Source organism: Antrostomus carolinensis, unplaced genomic scaffold (assembly GCF_000700745.2).
Source record: "Antrostomus carolinensis isolate BGI_N321 unplaced genomic scaffold, ASM70074v2 scaffold41906, whole genome shotgun sequence".
Taxonomy (NCBI): domain Eukaryota; kingdom Metazoa; phylum Chordata; class Aves; order Caprimulgiformes; family Caprimulgidae; genus Antrostomus; species Antrostomus carolinensis.
The window spans coordinates 1-322 of record NW_010323335.1 but is presented as its reverse complement, the minus strand read 5'-3'; the positions used below and the strand labels follow the sequence as shown (position 1 = coordinate 322).

At 64.9% G+C, this 322-nt stretch overlaps 1 protein-coding gene across 1 annotated transcript in view; it reads right to left on the bottom strand.

Moving 5' to 3' along the window:
• LOC104526956 (collagen alpha-1(I) chain) overlaps positions 1-253 on the bottom strand; it is a gene marked incomplete at its 5' end in the record, with an annotated part of 1,923 nt that extends 1,670 nt beyond the window's left edge. Inside the window, one exon of the mRNA XM_010170549.1 lies at positions 1-253. This exon is cut by the window's left edge and continues 9 nt beyond it. Coding sequence (XP_010168851.1) covers positions 1-253 — 253 coding nt within the window.
• Between the last annotated feature and the right edge of the window lie 69 nt (positions 254-322).

The window sequence follows — 322 nt, the reverse complement described above, 5'->3', positions numbered from 1 at the left end:
GGTCGCGGCAGGTACGGGCAGGGTTCTTGCGGGTGCCCTCGGGGCTGCGGATGTTCTCGATCTGCTGGGTCAAGCTCTTGAGGGTGGTGTCAACCTCCAGGTCCCGGTCGCGCATCACGTTGGCATCATCAGCGCGGTAATAACGTCCACCATCGTGGGCCTTCTCCTGGGGTGGCTGGGGCAGGAAGCTGAAGTCGAAACCACCACTGGGGGGACCAGGAGGACCAGGGGGGCCAGGTGGGCCAGGAGGACCCTGTGGGAAGAGGAGGAGGGTGGTGAGCAGGAGATGAAGGCAGGCAGCTCTGGGTGGGTAGAGGTGGAG